This window comes from Hyperolius riggenbachi, chromosome 9 (assembly GCF_040937935.1).
Source record: "Hyperolius riggenbachi isolate aHypRig1 chromosome 9, aHypRig1.pri, whole genome shotgun sequence".
In the NCBI taxonomy this organism is placed as follows: Eukaryota; Metazoa; Chordata; class Amphibia; order Anura; family Hyperoliidae; genus Hyperolius; species Hyperolius riggenbachi.
Genome location: NC_090654.1, coordinates 13,687,188 through 13,708,737, shown reverse-complemented (window position 1 = coordinate 13,708,737; position 21,550 = coordinate 13,687,188). Strand labels below are relative to the sequence as shown.

At 45.6% G+C, this 21,550-nt stretch overlaps 1 protein-coding gene across 1 annotated transcript in view; it reads left to right on the top strand.

The window, feature by feature from the left end:
• SFMBT1 (Scm like with four mbt domains 1) overlaps positions 1–21,550 on the top strand; it is a 101,060-nt gene that overhangs the window by 63,808 nt on the left and 15,702 nt on the right. Inside the window, exons 11-17 of the mRNA XM_068255033.1 lie at positions 5,599–5,728; positions 8,600–8,713; positions 9,496–9,535; positions 10,718–10,773; positions 12,924–13,060; positions 17,625–17,734; positions 18,814–18,989. Coding sequence (XP_068111134.1) covers positions 5,599–5,728; positions 8,600–8,713; positions 9,496–9,535; positions 10,718–10,773; positions 12,924–13,060; positions 17,625–17,734; positions 18,814–18,989 — 763 coding nt within the window. The remainder of the gene's footprint in view (positions 1–5,598; positions 5,729–8,599; positions 8,714–9,495; positions 9,536–10,717; positions 10,774–12,923; positions 13,061–17,624; positions 17,735–18,813; positions 18,990–21,550) is intronic.

The window sequence follows — 21,550 nt, the reverse complement described above, 5'->3', positions numbered from 1 at the left end:
GGGGGACCATTAGAAGCCCCGGGTAACTTCAACTAATTTTCCCCCGACCCCCTACAGTATCCCTTTAATGCAAAGTGGGTAATCCACGTGAGGGCCAAATTTAATGCCTCTGAGGGCCGGAGTTTGACATGTATGCTTTCATACAAAGCATGCATGCAGTGAGTTAGAAAAACACGATCCATCACTGTTAACAGGCCCATAGAAACGTATGGGCAGTGAGTTAACATCCAGAATTTTTCTGCAACCCAAGTGACCACTGTGAACCGAGCCTTAGGCTAGATTCACAGTGGTAAGTTGCATAACGCATGTGTTATAAAATGCGTGTGATCTGCAATGGAGACTGGACATAGGCTTAATACAGAGCCTGCATGCAGCGAGTTAGAATAATGCGATCTGTTACTGTGAACAAGTTCATAGAATAGTTAGTGCAGTAAACTGACATGCAGAATTTTTCTGCAATGCAGCTGAGCACTGTGATTAGCCTCAGAGTACATTGAGGCTAGGTTCACAGTGATCAGTTGCGTTACAGAATAATTCTGCATGTCAACTCACTGCCCATACAAATCTATGAGCCTGTTCACAGTAATGGATCGCGTTATTCTAACTCGCTGCATGCAGGCTCTGTATTAAAATCTATGCCCAGTCTCCGTTGCAGGCAAGAGTGCAGGCAAACTACCCCAAAAACTATATGTGAATTGTAAACATAGTTCCTACCATATTATGTGCAGTGTTTGCTGTATCTGTATATTTACTGACATCTTCTGCAGCACTTTACAGAGTACATAGTCATGTCACTGTCTGTCCTCAGAGGAGCTCACAATCTAATCCTACCATAGTCATAGTCTAATGTCCTACCATATTATTATTATGTATTTATATAGCACTGACATCTTCTGCAGCACATTACAGAGTACATAGTCATGTCACTGACTGTCCTCAGAGGAGCTCACAATCTAATCCTACCATAGTCATAGTATAATGTCCTACCATATTATTATTATGTATTTATATAGCACTGCCATCTTCTGCAGCACATTACAGAGTACATAGTCATGTCACTGACTGTCCTCAGAGGAGCTCACAATCTAATCCTACCATAGTCATAGTATAATGTCCTACCATATTATTATTATGTATTTATATAGCACTGACATCTTCTGCAGCACATTACAGAGTACATAGTCATGTCACTGACTGTCCTCAGAGGAGCTCACAGTCTAATCCCTACCATAGTCATAGTCTAATGTCCTACCATATTATTATTATGTACTTATATAGCACTGACATCTCCTGCAGCACATTACAGAGTACATAGTCATGTCACTGACTGTCCTCAGAGAAGCTCACAGTCTAATCCTACCATAGTCATAGTGTAATGTCCTACCATATTATTATTATGTATTTATATGGCACTGACACCTTCTGCAGCACTTTACAGAGTACATAGTCATGTCACTGACTGTCCTCAGAGGAGCTCACAATCTAATCCTACCATAGTCATAGTCTAATGTCCTACCATATTATTATTATGTATTTATAGAGCACTGACATCTTCTGCAGCACATTACAGAGTACATAGTCATGTCACTGACTGTCCTCAGAGGAGCTCACAATCTAATCCTACCATAGTCATCAGAGCCGGGACAAGGTCCTCCAGCACCCAAGGCTGAGACACCAAAGTGCGCCCCCCCATCCCTCCCACCCCAGCCATCACACACTGATTGCTATTAGACTAAGAGGCGCCACAGGGCCCACAACTTCCCCAACACCTTAATATCTAGTTATCTGGCTTGCAGTCACTGCTATGTGTCCCCTTTTCTTATTTATTTCTGCTTCAAACACAATTGGAAATGACAGCTGAATGAATTGTGCGCCCCCTCCTACACTGCGCCCTGAGGCTGGAGCCTCTCCAGCCTATGCCTCGGCCCGACTCTGATAGTCATAGTCTAATGTCCTACCATATTACCACACTCTAATGTCTTAACATCTTCTGCGCTCTGCACTCTGTAAAGTGCTGCAGAAAAGGTCAGTGCTATAGCAAAAAAAGGACAGACATCCTTTGCATGTAAATTAAAAGTAAGTTCCCTTTTATTACTTCTCCTTATTCTAAAAACTTTCCAAATGCAAGTGGCACACACATGAAGATATGCTGCTGCTTGCAGTGAGAGGATGGCTTCTGGCACCACCTAGTGGCTAGTTGTGTGAAGTTCAGCCTTGCTGTGGGAGGATTGTATGGCGTACGGTGTGGATACAGATCTGTACTGTGACTGTATCGCTTGCATAGCTGTCAGGAAAGCAGAGCGCATTACGTAACACTGCTCTGACTGGTTCTCCCAGGGCTTCTGTGCACTTGTCATGTATAATTCACCCAGCTCATTAGTGAGTCACTTCACAGTCCTCCTGCAGCCACAGCAGCACCCAGAAACAGTGTTTGATAAATATTTATAAAAGTTGCTCAGTTTAAAGCAAACCTAAAACAAAAATAAAGGTAGGAGATAATAGATTGCATGTGTAGAACAGCTAAGAAATAGAACATTAGTAGCAAAGAAAAAAGTCTACTATTGTTCTGTTCTGTTATCTATGCAAATGGCCTTCTCTGAGCTCTCTGACCCACTGGGTGGAATACAGTCCTGTTTTCTGAAGCACCTAAACAGCCAAGAAACCATAAGAGACAGCTTGAGATAAGGTTTTAATGCAGGGAAGTTCAAAAGGTCATTATTTCTGCTTCGATTTATAGTTTAAAAGACAGAGTGCATCATTCTGTCACAGTTGCTGTTTAGAAACCACAATGTTGATGCAAAAAACAGCTATGTAACTGAAAAATAAAAATATTCTTTTCTTTGCTACTAATGTTCTCTTCCTTCTATTCCTATCTGTACTAAACATACCATTCATTATATCATACGTTTTTGGGGGGTTTTTTTGCTTGAGGTTTGCTATAAAAGGTATCTGATTGATAAGGTGTGAAAAAAAAACTCCTTTTGAGAAAAGTCAGTATAAGAGTAAATTGAATGAGGGAGCTTTATATTGTAGGGCTGAGCATAATAACATACTCACCAGAGGTAGATGTGACCAGAGTTGTTTGAAAAGATGCAAGTATTATTATTATTATTTATTGTATTTATAAAGCGACAACATATTACGCAGCGCTGGACATTAGTTTAGGTTACAGACAATATTTAGGGGTGACATACAGCAATATGACAATACAGGAATACAAGAAAACCAGATCACACAGCACAGTATGAGTACCAGGTAATGCTTAGTCAGTGGATGGGAGCATGAAGATCACACAGCACAGTTTGAGTACAAGGTAATGCTTAGTCACTGGATGGAGCATGGAGATCACACAGCACAGTATGAGTACAAGGTAATGCTTAGTCACTGGAGGGGAGCATGGAGATCACACAGCACAGTATGAGTACAAGGTAATGCTTAGTCACTGGAGGGGAGCATGGGGATCACACAGCACAGTATGAGTACAAGGTAATGCTTAGTCACTGGATGGAGCATGGAGATCACACAGCACAGTATGAGTACAAGGTAATGCTTAGTCACTGGAGGGGAGCATGGAGATCACACAGCACAGTATGAGTACAAGGTAATGCTTAGTCACTGGAGGGGAGCATGGAGATCACACAGCACAGTATGAGTACAAGGTAATGCTTAGTCAGTCACTGGATGGGAGCATGGAGATCACACAGCACAGTATGAGTACAAGGTAATGCTTAGTCAGTCACTGGATGGAGCATGGAGATCACACAGCACAGTATGAGTACAAGGTAATGCTTAGTCACTGGATGGAGCATGGAGATCACACAGCACAGTATGAGTACAAGGTAATGCTTAGTCAGTCACTGGATGGGAGCATGGAGATCACACAGCACAGTATGAGTACAAGGTAATGCTTAGTCAGTCACTGGATGGAGCATGGAGATCACACAGCACAGTATGAGTACAAGGTAATGCTTAGTCACTGGAGGGGGGCATGGAGATCACACAGCACAGTATGAGTACAAGGTAATGCTTAGTCAGTCACTGGAGGGGAGCATGGAGATCACACAGCACAGTATGAGTACAAGGTAATGCTTAGTCACTGGAGGGGAGCATGGAGATCACACAGCACAGTATGAGTACAAGGTAATGCTTAGTCACTGGATGGAGCATGGAGATCACACAGCACTGTATGAGTACAAGGTAATGCTTAGTCACTGGAGGGGAGCATGGAGATCACACAGCACAGTATGAGTACAAGGTAATGCTTAGTCACTGGAGGGGGGCATGGAGATCACACAGCACAGTATGAGTACAAGGTAATGCTTAGTCAGTCACTGGAGGGGAGCATGGAGATCACACAGCACAGTATGAGTACCAGGTAATGCTTAGTCACTGGAGGGGAGCATGGGGATCACACAGCACAGTATGAGTACAAGGTAATGCTTAGTCACTGGAGGGGGGCATGGAGATCACACAGCACAGTATGAGTACAAGGTAATGCTTAGTCACTGGAGGGGAGCATGGGGATCACACAGCACAGTATGAGTACAAGGTAATGCTCAGTCACTGGAGGGGAGCATGGAGATTAGGCAAGTTAGGTTCACTCAGATCCATAGGAAGGGTGTACGGTAATGGAGGTGCAAGATCAGGTAGGACACAAAAGGAGGAGGAACAAAGGCTTACAATCTAGAGGGAGAGGTAAGGACACGGAAGGTAGGGGACCAGAGTTCAGCTGCGGGTTTAGAGCACTTGTGAGGGGTAGTAGGCCAGAGTGAAAAGGTGAGTTTTGAGGGCCTTCTTGAAGGAGGGGGCTTCCCTAATGGGTGGAGGTAGGGAGTTCCATAGTGTTGGAGCAGCTCTTGAGAAGTCCTGGAGGCGTGCATGGGACTGGGTGATGCGGGGGGCGGTTAGGCGAAGTTCATTGGAAGAGCGGAGTGAGCGGCTAGGTGCGTACCTCTAAGTAAGATCAGAAATGTAGGTTGGACAGGTTTTGTGGACAGATTTGTAGGTCAGACACAAAATCTTGAATCTGATTCTGGACTGGATAGGAAGCCAGTGGAGGGATTCAAGGAGGGGATACGCCGTGGTGGAGCGATGGGAGGAGTGGATAATTCTGGCTGCCGCATTCATGATGGACTGCAGTGGGGCTGTTCGGGTCATAGGGAGACCAGACAGCAGGGCATTGCAGTAGTCAAGGTGGGAAATTATGAGGGCATGGATGAGAAGTTTGGTGGTGGCAGAGGTCAGGAAAGGGCGAATCTTACAGATGTTACGAAGGTGGAAGTTGCAGGACTTTGTGAGGTTTTGGATGTGGGAAGTGAAGGAAAGTGTGGAGTCCAGGGTGACACCCAGACAGCGGGCTTGAGAGGTAGGACAAAGAAACCGTGTAACCCCAAGTAACCCTGATGTACATGCAAACTGTATGCAGCTTGAAATTGGACCAATGAAATGCACTTCCTGTTGATTTTTGATTGGCCCAGCTCCAGTCTGCATAAGGTTTGCATGAAATGTGAATGCCAGTTGTATATATTTGCGCCTCGTCGCCCGCCTGTAATGGTGGCTGTTGCAGAATTCTCACCCCGCCATGTTTCTTCTCTGCAGCCTCAGAATGAACCCGCCGTCTTCCAAGAGCGCATGAAGCTGGAGGCCGCCAATCCCTTCCGCCCCCAAGATGTCTGCATCGCCACCGTTACCAAGGTCACCGGCGCCTACATCTGGCTGCAGCTCGAAGGTCTCCAGAAATTACCTTTTTATATTTGAACCACGTAACAGTCACCTAATTTGTTACACTTCCACTGAAATTTGCCTTAAAGCGGACCTGAACTCAGGACTTCCCCTCTGCTCTACAATATAAGCAACAGCATATTAACATTTAAAGAAAAACATTGCTGTTACAGCTGATACAAATCCTGTAATAAATCTGCAGTGTGTCTACTTCCTGCTTTCATGGAAGCAGACATAGGGTTAACATCCTGTGTTTACAATTCAGCTGCTCTGCTGAGGCAGCCAGCTGACACAGCTGAGAGATCAAATTAAACTTGTGATTAGTTAAAGATGAGTTCAGGAGTACAAGAGTTCAGGTCCACTTTAAAGGGTAGTAGGATCTCATGTGAAAATTGCATGGTGTGTAGCAGCCATTATGTGTCATAGACATGCTAGACAGTGTGGTCGTGTCAGCCAAGAATCTAGTACAGGATGCCCCCTTGTGCCTGGCGATAAATCAGTGCACTTTTCCCATCAGTGGCGTAGCTAAGGAGCTATGGGCCCCGGTGTGAGTTTTACATGGGGCCCCCCAAGCACTTTATATATAACAATTGATACAGCGCACCAAAACCTGCCATTCTCAGAGGTGTAAGCAGAGGATGGGGAACAGCTTGATAATGATTACTACTATTAAGAGCATCTATAGAAGGGATTGTTATGAGCACAGGACCAATAGAGAGCTAATACTGCGGTTGAGGGCTGGCCCTACGGGGTCCCTCTGGCCCAAGGGCACCAGGGCGGTCGATACCTCTGCAACCCCTTTTGCTACGCCACTGGTTCCCATTCTTACTTTGGATGCCTCTCCATGGTGCCCCGCCCCATTGCCCACCCCCACCTCTCCATAGTAACAGTGCTAGCCACTTGGCTGTAGTCGAGGGATGCATCTGCACGAAGAACCGTCGCCTGGTCTATCTGGCTACAGTCGCTACATTTGACTGTTAATGTGAATGTGTGTTAATGGTAAAGCAGTCCTGAAGCTGGGAAAAAAGGGAATTCAACCCATGGTGATTATCTGACCAGAGGGTCCTTTTACACTTAATGCGTTGGTATGCGTTAGGATGGGTTGGTATGCGTGGCATAGCGGTGCATTGTGAAAAAGCTTTCAGTGAAAATGCGTAAAAGTGGGAACTGAGCCATTCGAAAACATGGGCATTACTTTAAAAATCAGTTGTCCTTTCAGTTATAACTGAGAGCAACTGATTAAAGAGGAACTTCAGCCTAAACAAACATACTGCCATTAAAGAGAAACCGTGACCAAGAATTGAACTTCATCCCAGTCAGTAGCTGATACCCCCTTTTACATGAGAAATCTATTCCTTTTCACAAACGGATTATCAGGTGGCGCTGTATGGCTGATATTGTGGTGAAACCCCTCCCACAGGGAACTGTGAGGCCCACGGTCCTGGCAGTTTCCTGTCTGTGAACCTTGCTGCATTGTGGGAAATAGCGGTTTCCAACTGTTTCCAACTGCAAAAAAAAGCAAGCAGCATCTCCTTCCACTGACATCACCTGCCAGCAGTAAAAATGTCACCATGTGATAAATGTCAGAATGTAAATCAGGGAGAGGAAAGATTTTACAATGGGTAAACGCTGACTAAATCATTCATACATAATGATTGTAAAAATGAAGCACTTTTTTATTACATTATTTTCACTGGAGTTCCTCTTTAAAGGGAAGGTTCAGGGAGGGGGGGTAAAAAAATAAAAATCAATATCCACTTACCTGGGGCTTCCTCCAGCCCATGGCAGGCAGGAGGTGCCCTCGCCTCCGCTCCCGGTGGTCTCCGGTGGCCGACCCGACCTGGCCAGGCCGGCTGCCAGGTCGGGCTCTTCTGCGCTCCAAAGCCTGGCACCTCTGTGTTCCACGCGGGCGCGCTGACGTCATCGGACGTCCGCCGGGCTGTACTGCGCAGGCGCAGTAGTTCTGCAATGGCACATGCGCAAGTTTCCAACCGTGCATGCAAAGGTAAGCAACCATCCATAAGGGCTTTTTTTCACTGTGTATGCAGGATGGGTGCTTATCTTTGCTGTGCATGTGTGGTTGGGAACTCGTGCATGCGCAGTTTTGAACCGCTTGTCCCTGCTGGGGGGGCCTTTCAGGAGGATATTTGATGGTGGGAGCCAGTTGAATATAAAGAACACCAGAGACCGGAGGGACCCCAATGACAACGAGAAGCACCAGGAGGTTTAGGATTAGGCAGTCTAGCCCACAGGCGTATTTTTTTCAACCTTTCTTCTCCCGGTTCAGGGGTACGACTTCCCAAAAAAGAAACTTCTGCTGAACTTTGCTTGGGTGTCAGTAACAGCTGAGAAGGCCTCTCGCAAAGTGTGTGAGCCTTAAAGCAAACCTGAAGTGAAAAAAACTTATGAGATAGAATTGTATTTGTAGTACAGCTAAGAAATGGAACATTAGTAGCAAAGACACAGGTATCCTATTTTTTTCAGTAGTTCAAAACTCCAGTAGTTATCTATGCAGAAGAGCTTCTCCGAGCTATTCCACCCAATGGGTTGGATACAGTCCTGTTTTCTGAAGCACTGAAACAGCCAAGAAACAGCGAGAGACAGCGTGAGATAAGGTTTTACTGCAGGGAAGTTCAAAGGGGCATTATTTCTGCTTTTGTTTTATAGCTTAAACGACAGAGTGTGATTTTAAACTGCAACTGTGACAGTGTAATGCAATGTTATAAGAAAAGCTATATAACTGAAAATAAAAATATAAGACTCCTTTCTTATGATCTACTAATGATCTATTTATTATCCGTACTACACATACAATTCAATTTTCTCATAATTTTTTTTTTTCACTTGTGTAACTTTAATATGTATTTCTCCTCACCAGGCGCCAAGCCTCCGGTCCCCGAGTGCATCGTACATGTGGAATCCACGGACATCTTTCCCATGGGCTGGTGTGAAACCAACGGACACCCGCTGTGCACGCCGCCTCGGACGCACGGTATGGATTTTTTTTATGTAAAGGTCACTTTAAAGGACACCTGAATTGAGAGGGGTATGGAGGCTGCCATATTTATTTCCTTTTAAACAATACCAGTTACCTGGCTATCCTGCTGATCCTCTGCCTCTAATACTTTTAGCCGCAGCCCCTGAACAGGCATGCAGCAGATCAGGTGCTCTGACTGAAGTGTGACTGCATTAGCTGCATGCTTGTTTCATGTGTGTGATTCAGCCACTACTGCAGCCAAAGACATCAGCAGGACTGCCAGGGAACTGGTATTGTTTAACAGGAAATGCATACGGCAGTCTCCATACCTTCATCAAGGTGTGTAAAAGTATTACCTTGCAGAGAATGACGGAACAAGATCAGATGGTGGGAAGTGTAAGCGCCAGCAGAGTGTTCTGTACACATAGAGAGGCACCCAGTATAACAAGTTAAATCTCTTTACTGAAGAAAAACATGCAGAGATATGATACATCACCATCAGGAAATTCAGCTTACTTACAACAGAGAGAATACAGGAAATAACAATACCATAGAGCTCATCACCTCACTTGACAAACAGTGACATCTTGTGGTTGCTTTACTCTACTGCGGTTTTTAACTAATAATGTTGTTACTACCAACACAATATGTACAGTATACGGTTATCTGGATCTGCTTATTACGCTGGTGTTATAATAAACAGTCACTATTACGTTCCACCATTCGCAGGAGTGGGAGGATTTTCCTATGACCTGATCACCATGGAAAATAACTATTCTGTTCTCTTTGTGTTGCAGTGAAAATGCGGAAGAAAGTGACCGGCGTCTCTGAGAAGCAGTAAGTAGCAGGAAAGCATTTACACTCGGGCACTTTGGGCGGAAGGAGGCACAACGTTTTTATAACAGATTTCATGTTAAATTAAATTATTGAATATCTGTGTATAGTGTGTGGAAGGATTCAATCGGATTTGATCTGAGAGGGTTCGATCTGATGGTCAAATCTGGTGGCATCTATTAAAGCTAATGTAAATCGAAAAGAATAAAAAAATAAAGCGGATACTTACCTAAGGAGAGGGAAGGCTCTGGGTCCTGTAGAGTCTTCCTGCTCCTCTTCTGGTCCTCTTGTTCTAGCGATATCGCCCCCTTTGAAACCCCCACCGCTGAGGACTTTGAAATCTTCAAGAGCCCAGGTGCTTCCAAAGCCGGGCAACTGTGTACTGTGCGTGAGCATCGCGTGAGAGAGTCTGCGCGCTAGAGCAGGTGCGGTACAGAGCCGCCTGTCTTCGGGAGCACTCAGCTGTCATGTGGCTCACAAAGACTTCCGAAGCTTCTTGCGCGGCACAGAGCAGTATTGGACCGATCGGTAGTATACTGCTACCAGGGGAGACAGTGCAGGAACGAGGGCACCAGGAGAGGAACGGGAAGGGTCTAAAGGACCCAGAGACTTCCCTCTCATTAGGTTTTTCTTTTTTTAGGGGGGGGGGGGGTTCCGAGATGAACTTTTACTCATTGCATAATTGTGTTCCTTTCCTATTGTTTGTAGGGCATTCCTCACGCCAAATACTTTTTTGTTTTTATACTCTAATTCCCTATAAACTAAATAAACCACGCCCGCAGGTTTTCAGAGAGCCTTGGCAGTAGCAAGGGCTCATGGGAGCTCAGTCTGGGCAGGAGGAGGAGGAGGTGTTACTCGCCATTGATTTCAGAGGCAGAGGGGAGGAGGAAGGGGGATTCGTTTTCTTTGCTCAAGATACAGATAAGCCTGCCTCTGTGTAATGTTTACAAACAACATGGCTGCCCTCATTGTATCACAGGAATAAATAATCATATTCTATTAAAGCTGTTTGCAGCTAGATTTGCTGTGTAAACTATGTAAACTTTAGATAAGATATATAGACAAGTTACTTGTTATAGTTAGTGTTTCATCTCTGATCCGCTTTAAGCCCAGCACTGCCTCCAGGGCAAAAAATAGGGTGACATTTCCTTGAATAATGTGACATTTCCCTGTACTTCTTTCCAGGAACTCGCCCTCAAAGCACGCCCTGAGCAGAACCGATTCTACCAGCAGCAACACAAGTAAGAGAACCTGTCATTTCACAAGGTTCCTGCATTTAGGTCTAAAGGTGCCCAGACACTCAACGATTTTATGTGATGATTTCCTGCTAATTCGACCAGCAGGAAATAGATTCCCCCAAAATGTCCGATTGATCGACTTTTGGACAATTTCGACCAAAAATGAATCAAATGGACAGGACAGAAGGTCTATGTGGAATGGGGGCGGGGCAGGGGCGGCGGTAGAATCTACAGCCCATAGCATTATACTGCATAGAGCAGTGCATCTCTGCTGGAATCTGTTGGAAATCGATGCACAGTGTATGGTAGGAATTAATTATTTCCTAAATTGATACCTTTCAGAGAGATACTGATCATTTTGCCACATCGGGTGGCAATCTATAAACGTATGACTACCGCAACCATTTCAGCCCGCGGGTTGTTTTCACCTTATGGACGAGAGGAATTTTAACATTTCAGCGCTCCTCCCTTTCATTCCCCAATAACTTTATCACTACTTATCACACTATACCTTGTTTCTTCCGCCACCAAATAGGCTTTCTTTGGGTGGTACATTTTGTTAGGAATTATTTTATTCTAAATGCATTTTAACGGGAATAATAAGGAAAAGATGGAAAAAAAACATTATTTCTCAGTTTTCGGCCATTATAGTTTTAAAATAATACATGCTACCATAATTAAAATCCACACATTTTATTTGCCCATTTGTCCCGGTTATTGCAACGATAAAATTATATCCCTTGTATAATTTATGGTGACAATATTTTATTTGGAAATAAAGGAGCATTTTTTTTCAGTTTTACATCCACCACTAATTTTTAGCTCATAAATTAATATATCCTCTAGACATACATATTAAAAAATGTCATTCACTAAACACAGTAGGTGTAATTTTACTATTTGGGCACAGGATGTCCCCATTGAGCGCTTCCTATTCGTGTACAATAAGTACACTATAGGAAGTAATGTGTTGCTACATTGTAACTAGGGAAGTGACGCAGGCATCAATGGATCACGATGGCCTGCGGGGGGAGATTAATGAAAGGGAATTTTGTTCCCATTCATAATTCTAACGATCGGCGGCGGGAGGAAGCGCAGTGGCTCTATTTAAGAATAAACCGTTTTTGAACAAAAACAGTGTTTATTCTCAGTGGACGAGAATGGAGTGGCTCAGGGGACTTTTATCCCCTGCAGCCAATCCCCCCCCCCCCCCCCTGCTCCCGGCAACAGCGCGATGGTGGGCATCGGCCCGCACAGCCCCCCAAGCTGCAAGGATGTGAATATCACGTCCTTGTGGATGTAGCCGCTGCCGTTGCGGATGTGAGGTTAACTAGGCTATGGTCCTTTTTTACTTTCTCTGCCTGAAAGAGTTAAAAATCAGGTATGCAAGTGGCAGTTTCTGACCGGGTCAGACTATAGCGGAAGCCTCACTTATAAGGAATTACAGCCATAAAACACTTTACTTGCAGAAAATGGCTTTTGAAAACAGAAAAGAGATAAAATGGGCAAAAGTTCATAGATTTTAGCTCTGGCATCCTTCAATTAATGTGTCATTGAGAAGAGGCCATGGAACAGTAAAAACATAAAAATTAGATTTAAATCTATAATAAAACTCTGGGATAACTAAAACAGTCATTTTTAGGAGAAGGAGGATAGATACTAATTAAATATCTCTTAATTTTTTTTTGTTCACCTGAGTGACTGTCGCTGTCACATATCTTTGACATGTCAGTAAATCCGAGGCAGCTGACAATGACATGTTGTATCTACAGTAACTGGTGCGCCACAGTCCTAGAGTCATTTTTTAGTAGCATTTGGTAGTGTGTTTTCACTTCTGAGATCGCATGCAATTATCATGGGTGGCGGGGATAATGGCTAAATACATGGTTTACGCATAACATAGCTATGAATAACTACACTCAATTGCAGAGTGCTCCAATTATTATAATACTAATAATGATAGCTTCACCCACTAGGGGCGCTCTGTAGGCCACCCTGCAGTGTTAGGCAGTCTTGCCTCAGGACTCCTTACTGAATAGGTTCTGGCCCCATGCAGGATTTGAACCCTGGCCTCCCATGTCAGAGGCCCTTAACCAGTACACTATCCAGCCACAATCTAATAGTGAATTACTTATGTCTTCTCTTTTTTCCAGCATCCAATGGGAAGTATCTGTGCCCCAAGATCTTCTTTAACCATCGCTGCTTCTCCGGCCCTTATCTGAACAAAGGAAGAATAGCAGAACTCCCCAAATCTGTGGGCCCCGGGAACTGCGTGTTGGTCCTGAAGGAGGTAAAGCGGTTTATATAATTTCCTGGAGTTGTGGCGGGATACTGTCTGTCTCTCTGGCTGGCACCTTTATAGCGTGACCACGCCCTTACTGTGTGCAGGAAAGGCGTGTCTTGTAAGGACAGCCCTTGGCAATCTATATATATAATAGACTAAGTGCCTCAACCTTCGAGCAAGAAGAAGAAGTACTTTGCATGAGAAAATTTATGCGTGCTCAAACACCAAGTTTAAGGCCTCTTTTCCACGGACTGTTGAGCTGTGTGCTCAGCAAGCAGTTACCAGGCAGCAGCAAGCAGTTACCGGGCAGCAGCAAGCAGTTACCCGGCAGTAGTGAGCAGTTGTAAGAGTTTGAGAGGCATTTTACTGCCTATCAACTGTCCATGGAAAAGAGGCCTACCCTAGCAAGTCTGGCTTTGCAAATCTGGCTTAATTGGCTATTCATGAGGCAATGCTCATGCAAATTTGCTTTTGCGTGCCAAACTATGCAGGGTCAAAAAACCAATACCGCAAAGCGGTCGCCCTGCTACATGCCAGTGATGAGCGAAAATGCAAAAATTTGTTCGGACAATTTTTTGCCAAATTTTCCATCTAATTTTTTCGCGTTAATTTTCGCCTAATGCCAGTCATTTTCACGTTACTTGCGTATTATTGCTGACATTGTCCGCATAAGGGCATAAGCATCCGCATACAATGAATTTTCGATGCTGGTCGAAAACGCAAATATTTCTGAAGATTTTCGTGAAAATTCGCCAAAAATGAAAATGGGATTTTCGATGCGAAACTGCTACATGCTACATTAGCACTATCCAAGAGCACCACAGGGAGGATTCCCAATGCCCCCTTTTTATACAACCGGGGGGACCGCGGGTACCAGGCTCTCTCACTGCCTGGGAACCACAGCGGCACCCCGGAGGGGGAGGCTGGGTGGTGCAGGCGACCCCCCCCCCCCCCCCCAAGCGTGGCCAGCGCCAGGAGAGCCGTCTGCACCCACCTCCCAATATTAGAAACAGGCACTTACCTTAACGTCCATTGCGTTCTGCTACATGCGCATTAACTTGGGGGCACCACATGAGAAAGGAGTGAAGCATCGGTCACCCCGAGCTTTAGAGCTCAGGGCTGGCTCACATACAACACTCCGGGGGGGGGGGGGGGGGGGGGGGGGGACAGGCGCAGACAACTAACTCCAGAGCTCACACCACCAGAGCAAGCCATCCACCACCTGCCTCCAAAGGATACAAACTGCAAAAAATGCTTTCCATGAGAAAATTAATGCGCATGTAGCAGAACGCAATGGACGTTAAGGTAAGTGCCTGTTTTTAATATTGGGAGGTGAGTGCGGACGGCTCTCCCTGGCGCTGGCCACACTTGGGGGGGGAGGGGCGGCTGCGCCACCCAGCCTCCCCCTCCGGGGTGCCGCTGTGGTTCCTAGGCAGTGAGAGAGCCTGGGACCCTGCGGTCCCCCCGGTTGTATAAAAAGGGGGGCATTGGGAATCCTCCCCGTGCCGCTCCTGGATAGTGCTAATGTAGCATGAACTTATTCCCGCAGGGCGACCGCTTTGCAGTATTGGTTTTTTGACCCTGCATAGTTTGGCATGCGAAAGCAAATGCATATTTGCATGAGCATTGCCTCATGAATAGCCAATTAGGCCAGATTTGGAAAGCCAGACTTGCTAGGGTTAAACTTGGTGTTTGAGCACGCATACATTTTCTAATGGAAAGCCTAAAGGTGGGTACACACATCAGATAAAAGTCTTTGGAAAATGAAAGATCACAGACCAATGTTACCCCCTTCCATGTAGTATGAGAGCCATACCTACACAGTCTATTCTATTGAGCTGAACTCCCCATCAGATAACATTTTTTGCAAGATGCTGCACACAAAGATGCTGTACACATGCATCAGATCAGTATCTGCAAAAGATCTGTTCCTGCAAAAAATCAGTTTCTGCAAAATGCATTCATAGTCTACGATATCTGCAGATCTCATGCTGGGCATACACGGTATGTTTTCTACCATGTAATCGAGCCGCTGATGGCTCGATTGATCATTTCCGACGTGCCCAATACCCCGCCAGATCGATTCTGCGCTCGATACTGGCGGGCAGGACAAAAGAAGAAATGAGTGGAAAATAAGAAAGTGCTCGCGGGGACGAGCGGGAATCAATCCGACCGCCCGCGGGGACGAGCGGGAATCGAGCCAGCGGCTCGATTTACACGGTAGAAAACGTACCATGTATGCCCAGCATAATACACACCTTGTTTGACGGACATTCATCTGCAGATCACACAATCATCTGCAGATCCAAAGATCCATCCTGGTTGATCTGATCTGCAGATGATTGTCCGTTAAACAAGGTGTGTATGAGATCTGCAGATATAGACTATGAATGTATTTTGTAGCTACTGATCTTTTGCAGATACTGATTTGTTGCATGTGTACAGCATCTTGCAAAGATTTCTGTCTGATGGGGAGTTCAGCTCCATAGAATAGACTGTGTAGGTGTGGCTCTCATACTACATGGAAGGGGGTAAGATTTCTGTCTGATGGGGAGTGCAGCTCCATAGAATAGACTGTGTAGGTATGGCTCTCATACTACATGGAAGGGGGTAACATTGGTCTGTGATCTTGATTTCCCAAAGACTTTTATCTGATGTGTGTACCCACCTTTATTCTTCTTGCTTCAGTTGAGGCACGTACTCTATTAGATAGATAGAAGATGCGGCATATGCTACGACGCGGGTCGGCTAGTAATTCATATTTCCTTATATGGAAGTGCCATGCTCTTAAAATGTAAAGGACACCTGACATGAGAGGCTACCATACTTATTACCTATTAACCTTCCTGGCGGTAAGCCCGAAAGTGCTTGCCGCGCAGGAGGATTTCTCAGGCCCTGCTGGGCCGATTTGCTCACTTTTTTTTTTTTGCAACACGCAGCTAGCACTTTGCTAGCTGAGTGTGCATTCCAATCGCCGCCGCCCCGCGCTCGATCGCCGATGTTTGCCGCGCCGTGCCGCCACCCCCCCCCCCCCCCAGACCCCGTGCGCTGCCTGGCCAATCAGTGCCAGGCAGCGCTGAGGGGTGAATTGGGACTCCCTTAGACGTCACTCACGACGTCCATGACGTTGGTGACGTCATCCCGCCCCGTCGTCATGGCGACGGGGTAAGCCCTTCAGGAAATCCCGTTCTTTGAACGGGATTTCCTGATCAAAGATCGCCAGAGGCGATCGAAGCGGGGGGATGCCGCTGTACAGCGGCTATCATGTAGCGAGCCCTAGGCTCGCTACATGATTTAAAAAAAATATTTTTTTTTTAAATAAAAAATAGTGCTGCGCTGCCCCCTGGCGGTTTCTAATAGATCGCCAGGGAGGTTAAACAATACCAGTTGTCTGCCAGTCCTGCTGATCTCTCTGGCTGCATTAGTGTCTGAATCACATGCCTGAAAAAAGCGTGCAGCTAATCCAGTCACACTTCAGTCAGAGCACCTGATCTGCTGCATGCTTGTTCAGAGGCTATGGCAGAGGTTCAGCAGGACAGCCAGGCAACTGGTATTGCATAAAGAACATCTGTAGTGAGAAGTACATAAAGGCTGCCATATTTATTTCCTTTTAAAGGGAACTAGAGAGGAATGCATTTTAAAAATAGAAAAAGCTTTTATACATACCTGGGGCTTCTTCCAGCCCCATAAGCCTGGATCGCTCCCACGCCGCCATCCTCCACTTCCTGTATCGGCGGTACCGGGCCCCGTCACTTCCGGCGGACGCGGACAATTGTCCGCATCACAGGGGCTCCCTCCATACCTGTATGCATGCGGCTGCGCAGTAGGCAGTCACACGCGTACCGGTATGGAGGGAGCCCCTGTGATGCGGAGAATTGGCCGCGTCTGCTGGCCGGCTGGCGGTAATGACGGGACCCGGTATCAGCGGATCCAGGCAGCGGAGGACGGCGGCGTGGGAGCGATCCGTGTGTATGGGGCTGGAGGAAGCCCCAGGTATGTATACTTGATCCTCTCTGGTTCCCTTTAAGCAATACTAGTTGCCTGGTTATCCTGTTGATCCTCTGCCTCTAATACTTTCAGCCATAGCCCCTGAACAAGCATGCAGCAGATTTGGTGTTTCTAACATTTTTTTTTCAGATCTGACAAGATTAGCTGCATGCTTGTTTCAGGTGTGTTATTTAGACACCACTGCAGCCAAATAGATCAGCAGGGCTGCCAGGCAACCAGTATTGTTTAAAAGTAAATAAATATGGCAGCTTCCATATCCCTCTCACTACAAGTGTCCTTTAAGTGTCTGGAAATGGCAGATCATGATTTTAGGGTAGAATTATGAATACGTTTCTGACTGTGAGCTCGACTTATTTGGTTAAAACGTCATCTGTTACCAGGGTTGTTTTGGGGGGCAGGAGGGGTCGCAGGGGGGCCCGGTGATTTCTAGTTACGCCCCTGTCTGTTACGTTGAGGAACTTTGTTTTGTTATCTCACAGGTGAATCTGAAGTATTTGCAGCTGGAGGAGGTAAAGTATTCAGGAAGTGCTGCATGTAAATATTTGGCATTTCTTCCCTGCAGGTCCTGTCTTTACTCATCAATGCTGCATACAAGCCTAGCCGGGTGTTACGAGAGCTGGAGGTACAAGACGAGGCTTCCTGGCCACTGCATGCTGAGACTCTGAAAGCCAAGTAAGCTGGTTTTACCTCACCGTACAGCTATTGTATTCCCCTCAGCCTAGGGATCGGTCCATGGGATGCAAACAAATCCAGCTGGCCTGCAAATTTCATCACAAACCCTGGTTCGCACGTCAGCCGGGGCTGCAAATTTCATGCAAATGTTATGCCACTTGGAATCGGGCCAATTAAAGTGGACCTGAATTTAGAACTTACTCTCTGCTCTAAATGATAAGCAGACAATAAGCTGCCCATGTTTGCTGCCCCTTCATCCTCTGAGTCCCAGATCCTTGCCGACTGCTGCGGTTCACATGTTTGGCAGCTTTACTACGTAAGTGTGCCACCCGGCCCCTTGTTTCCTGGCGCCCTAGGCTATGGCCTTTGCGGCCTTGTCTGAAATCCGGCCGTGGGTATCTGAAAAGGCGAGCATTTCTGGTAATCATGTAACATATACATCAGTGATGTGGGTAAGAATGTTGACGCTCTCCTTTCAAGTTATAACTGTGGACAGTCAATGTTTATGAGAGGCCCCTCACAGTACAGACTCAACAGACCCAAAGGTCTAAAAGTAAAACTTACACTTTTAGCGGCGGCAAGTGAAGAGCAGCGGCGGGGAACCGTGACATAGGAGAAGTGGCTACCCGGGAGCTAACTCCTTTGCATAATCTATTGTCATAGGCCAGATCTGTCGCTAAGCCGGTATTTTAATTGGTCCTACTGTTTTTTATGCTGATTTTTTTTTAAATAAAGAAGTAATACACTATTGGAGGCGGGTCCTCTTTACTTCGTTTTTTATAAACGGATCCCGCACAGGATAAGCAGACTGTGTGCCTTTCTGCTGTTTCTATGCATTTTTATTGCATTTTTTATGTGTGTTTTTGATGCATTTGTGTTTTTACTCATCTGCTTTTTCAACAAGAGAAAACAGGAAGAGGAAATACATCACTAGATCTGTTATACATAGAAATAGGGATGGTCAGAATTGCAGGTTACCGATTTCGCTAGTTATAGGGTTTCTTCACTTTCCCTTTAGCATGTCACGTGTCTTGTCTACTCTGTGTGTTTGTAACCTGTGCATTGGTTCTGTTTCTCAGATACAAGGGGAAAACATACCGGGCCACGGTGGAACTGGTGAGGACGTCAGACCAGGTGTCTGATTTCTGCCGGAAGACCTGCATCAAACTCGAATGCTGCCCGAATTTATTTGGGCCGTTTATGGTTCTGGACCAGTGCTCCGAAAACTGCTCCGTACTCACCAAGACCAAATACAGTAAGTGTACCAAATACGCTGTGGCTGGCAGAGAATGGTCAATATCAAATGATTCTCACGGGAATGCAATTTTTTTTTTTTTATAAATCACTTGAGGCCACATCTGGAGTATAGAATACAGTTTTGGGCACACACACTATAGAAAGGACATTGACCTTCTGGAACGGGTACAAAGACAGGCAACTTCATTAATTAGAGGGATGGAAGATCTCACTTACCAAGAAAGTTGGACAAACTGGGCTTATTTAGCTTGGAAAAAAGGCGACTGAGAGGTGACCTGCTTAACATGTATAAATACATCAGAGGGCAATACAAAAAGCTTAGCAGATGAGATTTTTGTCCCTAGGGTTGTACAACGGACAAGAGGACATGATCTGCATATGGAGGAAAAAAGTTTTTGCCATCCATTTAGAAAGGGGTCCTTCACAGTGAGAGTGGTTAAAATCTGGAACATGTTACTTCAGGAAGTAGTTATGGCAAACTCTATATCTGCGTTTAAATAGGGATTGGATGCTTTCCTTGCATTGGTGCATCCATTGCTATAATTACTAGGTCATTCCCGGGAGAGTAGAGATGTTGCGAACCTCCGATTTCGGTTCGCGGACACAGTTTGCGAACTTTTGCGGATGGTTCGGTTCGCGTGAACTTTCGCGAACCGCAATAGATTTCAATGGGGAGGCGAACTTAAACATTTTGAAAAATTTCTGCTGACTGGAAAAATTATAGAAAAGATGTTTCAAGGGGTCTAATACTTGGAGGAAGACATGGTTGAGTGAAATAAACATCAAAAGTCCCAGAAAAAAATCTGGATTTAATACAAAGCAGTGTTTTGAGGTCAGAAATCTCATTGATTGTTCAATTGGAGGCCTACACTGCTTTATGACATCAGGAATCCCACCTCCCTCTCCTCCCTCCCTCCTCCCGGAGGGAGGAGGGTCTCATCTTCCAGGGAATTGTAGTATTTCAAAAGCCAGCTTACATACCGTGGCTGGGAATTGAACCCAGGCTTGGCTGGGAATTGACCCCAGGTCTGAGTGTGTGGTAGGTAACTCACTTAACCACTATACCACCAAAAACACTACATGCTGAAGCCAGCCTAGCATGTACCATTATGATCAATCAAAGAGAAAAATTAGCTTGCTTAAGGATTTGTAGCATGTCAAAAGCCAACTCATATTGGCTGGGAATTGAACCCAGGTCAAAAGCCAACTCACATTGGCTGGGTTACGAACCCAGGCCTACCACTCTGTAGGCTGCTATCCTAACCATTATACCACCAACACAACACACTACAATGCTACATGCTGAAGCCAGCCTAGCATGTACCATTGTGATATACCCAAGAGAAAAATGAGCTCTCTCTCTCTCTCTCTCTCTCTCTCTCTCTCTCTCTCTCTCTCTCTCTCTCTCTCTAGGACTTGATGCCATTGAACTGAATTTTCAGCTTATTGCTCATTGCTGTGTTATACTTTAGACTAGTTCCTGGGTGTTGAGACCACGGACCTCACACTCTAGACTAGGCCTCTGCTTTATCTGTTATGACCCATTGCTCTCTCAACCTCTCTCCTGCTTTCTGATTCGGTACCTATGCATATCTGTCTACCTGTTGCCAAACCCTGCCTGTACCTGGTTACCGAATCAGCCTTCTGTCTCTGTACCTTATCTGCTCGTGTGTTGCCGACCTGGCCTGGCCGACCCTTCTGGCTGTCACTCATACCTTGAGTGTTCAGTCTGTCTACCTGTGACACTACCCCACCAAGTGTCAGGTCGCTGCAGAGACCTCCTGTTCCTCAGAGAGGCCTCTCTGCAGTCCAGTCAGGGGCTCTATCCCTTAGGAGTCCTTTGGCTGCAGTATAGTCTGATTCCCAGTATTGCAGGGAATCACTGGCTCGCAGGTTATCTCTATCCCCTTTCCTAGGAGATAGTTCACACATAGCCAAGGGCCACCTGCTCCTCAGGTGGCCCATGCTCATTGTTATCGGTGTCTCCCGCCCCACGGGAGACAGCCTACTGTTGCACCAAAACACTTACACTTTATCAGGTGTCCAGAGGTTAGCTATACTTGTATTATTGGTGATTCTGCAGATCATCAATAATCGGGTATATATCTGTATTGTTGGTGATACTGCAGATCACCAATAATCAGATTCTCTCTGTGTGCTGACACCAATCGTTACAGTGTGTCTTTTGGAGGGAGGAAGTAAGTCTGCTCCAAGAAGTTTCAGCATGTAGTGTTGGTGATATAATGATTTATAGCAGCCTACCACGCGGTAGACCTGGGTTTGATTCCTGGCCAATGTGAGTTGGCTTTTGAAATCCTACAATTCCCTAAGCAAGCTCATTTTTCTCTTGGATATATCATAATGGTACATGCTAGGCTGGCTTCAGCATGTAGCATTGTAGTGTGTTGTGTTGGTGGTATAATGGTTAGGATAGCAGCCTACAGAGCGGTAGGTCTGGGTTCTATTCCTGGCCAATGTGAGTTGGCTTTTGACATACAAATCCTTAAGCAAGCTAATTTTTCTCTTGGATTGATCATAATGGTACATGCTAGGCTGGCT